Raw genomic sequence first — 2,016 nt, 5'->3', positions numbered from 1 at the left:
AGGTAAATTGTCAAAATTTGGGGTTTTTTAAATTTTAGTCGAAAACAGTTTTTTATCAAAAAAAAACCTTAAATCAAAGTTGTAGATCTTAAAATTCTCTATAAAGATAGGCTGTATAATGTTTTTCCTAAGAGTTACCATACATACCTTACATATCATGCACTTAAGACCAGTATAAAGACGTGAATCCAGAAGAAATAAATGACAAAAAGGAACCACATAATTTAAAATCGGAAATAGAAACCGCAATAAAAAAAATGAAAAACTGGAAAATCTCAAGGAGAAGACGAAATCACGGCGGAAGCACTTAAAGAAATGGGAACAAAGGAATTGAAGTAATGATCAAACTGTTTAATGAAATCTGGAACACAGGACAATGGCCTAGTGATTGGTGTAGGCTCACTTTCATACCCATTTATAAGAAAGGCTCACCAACTGACTTTAATAACTACCGCACTATAGCCCTGATCTCCTACGCAAGTAAAGTTCTGCTAACTTTAATTAACGAGAGATTAAAATAAATACTTCTACCACAGATCTCACAAGAACAATGACACACGAGAAAAAATTCGTAATCTTAGACAATTTATAGAAAAATCTAGAGAATTTAATCCAGAAACATATTTGTGCTTCGTCGACTACTCGAAAGTGTGCGATAATGTAAAGTGGCATAAAATGTGGGGAATACTGAGAGAAATGAAAATGAGAAAATACACCCACTGAAATAACTGCATATCAACAACACATCAAACCTAAGAGTCAACAACATATATTTGATACGGCGAAAAGGTAAAATGTAAAATAGAAAAGGCTAGGAGTGCATTCAAAAAGATGGTCAAACTGTTTGTTGATAAAAGTAAGGCTCCTACGATGTTATACCTTTTCGATAAACTACGGAATTAAACCCTGTACACTCACTAGAGCGATGGTGAAAAAACTTGAAGCCTTCGAGATGTGGCTATACAGAAGAATCCTAAGGATATCATAGACGAACAAGATAACCAACGAGACTGTGCTACAAAGAATGTTATCGGCGAATTTACGCGAATTCGCATTGTTTTTAATAATTCGAAGATATTAGTTAGTCCAATTACTTCTTCTTCTTAGGAGCAGCAGCTTTTCTAGCTTCTGGTGAACTTGCTGCAGCCTTGGCAATCTTTGGCTTAGGTGTCTTTGGTTTTTTCGTAGGACTGCCTTTACTTGATTTCTTCGCTTTTGTTGGTGTTTTTACTTTGGCCTCTGCAAAAGTCGGAACTGCGGATGAAGATGACGCAGATTTAGGTGCTGACTTCTTTTCAAATTTCTTCGCCTTTGCCGGCTTTTTCTCTGTCTTTAATGCGGCTTTTTTAGCCTTTGTCACTTTCTTTACAGATTTTGCCTTTTCGCCTGCAGCAGAACGTTTGGCAGCGGCAGCAGTTTTTTTCGGTTTAGTTGTTTCTCCAGCTTTCTTTTTTTCTGCTAACTTGAAAGATCCTGATGCGCCTTTTTGAACCAACGATCCAGTAGCAACTGCAGCTTTTAAATATTTTTTGATGAACGGTGCAACTTTTTCCGCATCTACTTTGTAATTTGCAGCAATATACTTCTTGATAGCTTGAAGAGAAGAACCACCTCTTTCTTGGAGCCCTTTGATAGAAGGTTTTGCCCGGGGATTTTTTGCCTTCTTTTCCTTTTTGGATGGCGAACATGTTTGTGGCGTACCAGATGCCGACGTAGCCGAAGCGGCTGATGATTGCTTTTCTGTATCTGTCATTTCGTTGTAGATATAAAAAAAATCTTATGTTAATATGCGGTATGTAACGATTCACTGACTGAAGAGCGAAAACTGCGAATTGCTACGGAAAGAAAGAAAAGTGATGTATACGATTAAAAGGAGAAAGTTAGAATATCTCGGACACATAATAAGAAACGACACTAAATACAGATTACTGAATATAATCCTTCAAGGCCAAGTATACGGAAAGCCAAGAATTGGGAGAAGAAGAATATCATGGTTAAAAAACCTGAAGAAATGGT

The 2,016-nt window shown here is 36.7% G+C and overlaps 1 protein-coding gene across 1 annotated transcript; it reads right to left on the bottom strand.

Moving 5' to 3' along the window:
* Nucleotides 1-1,090: 1,090 nt before the first annotated feature.
* Nucleotides 1,091-1,753, bottom strand: LOC140446695 (uncharacterized). The gene has a single exon (XM_072539292.1). The coding sequence runs from the start codon at nucleotides 1,751-1,753 to the stop codon at nucleotides 1,091-1,093; it is 663 nt and encodes a 220-aa protein (XP_072395393.1).
* Nucleotides 1,754-2,016: the final 263 nt, after the last annotated feature.

Source organism: Diabrotica undecimpunctata, chromosome 7 (assembly GCF_040954645.1).
Source record: "Diabrotica undecimpunctata isolate CICGRU chromosome 7, icDiaUnde3, whole genome shotgun sequence".
In the NCBI taxonomy this organism is placed as follows: domain Eukaryota; kingdom Metazoa; phylum Arthropoda; class Insecta; order Coleoptera; family Chrysomelidae; genus Diabrotica; species Diabrotica undecimpunctata.
This window is presented reverse-complemented; position numbering and strand designations above follow the sequence as displayed.

What these genes read in the sequence shown, in the direction of transcription:
- LOC140446695 (XM_072539292.1), bottom strand. Translation starts at nt 1,753, where the DNA reads ATGACAGATACAGAAAAGCAATCATCAGCCGCTTCGGCTACGTCGGCA.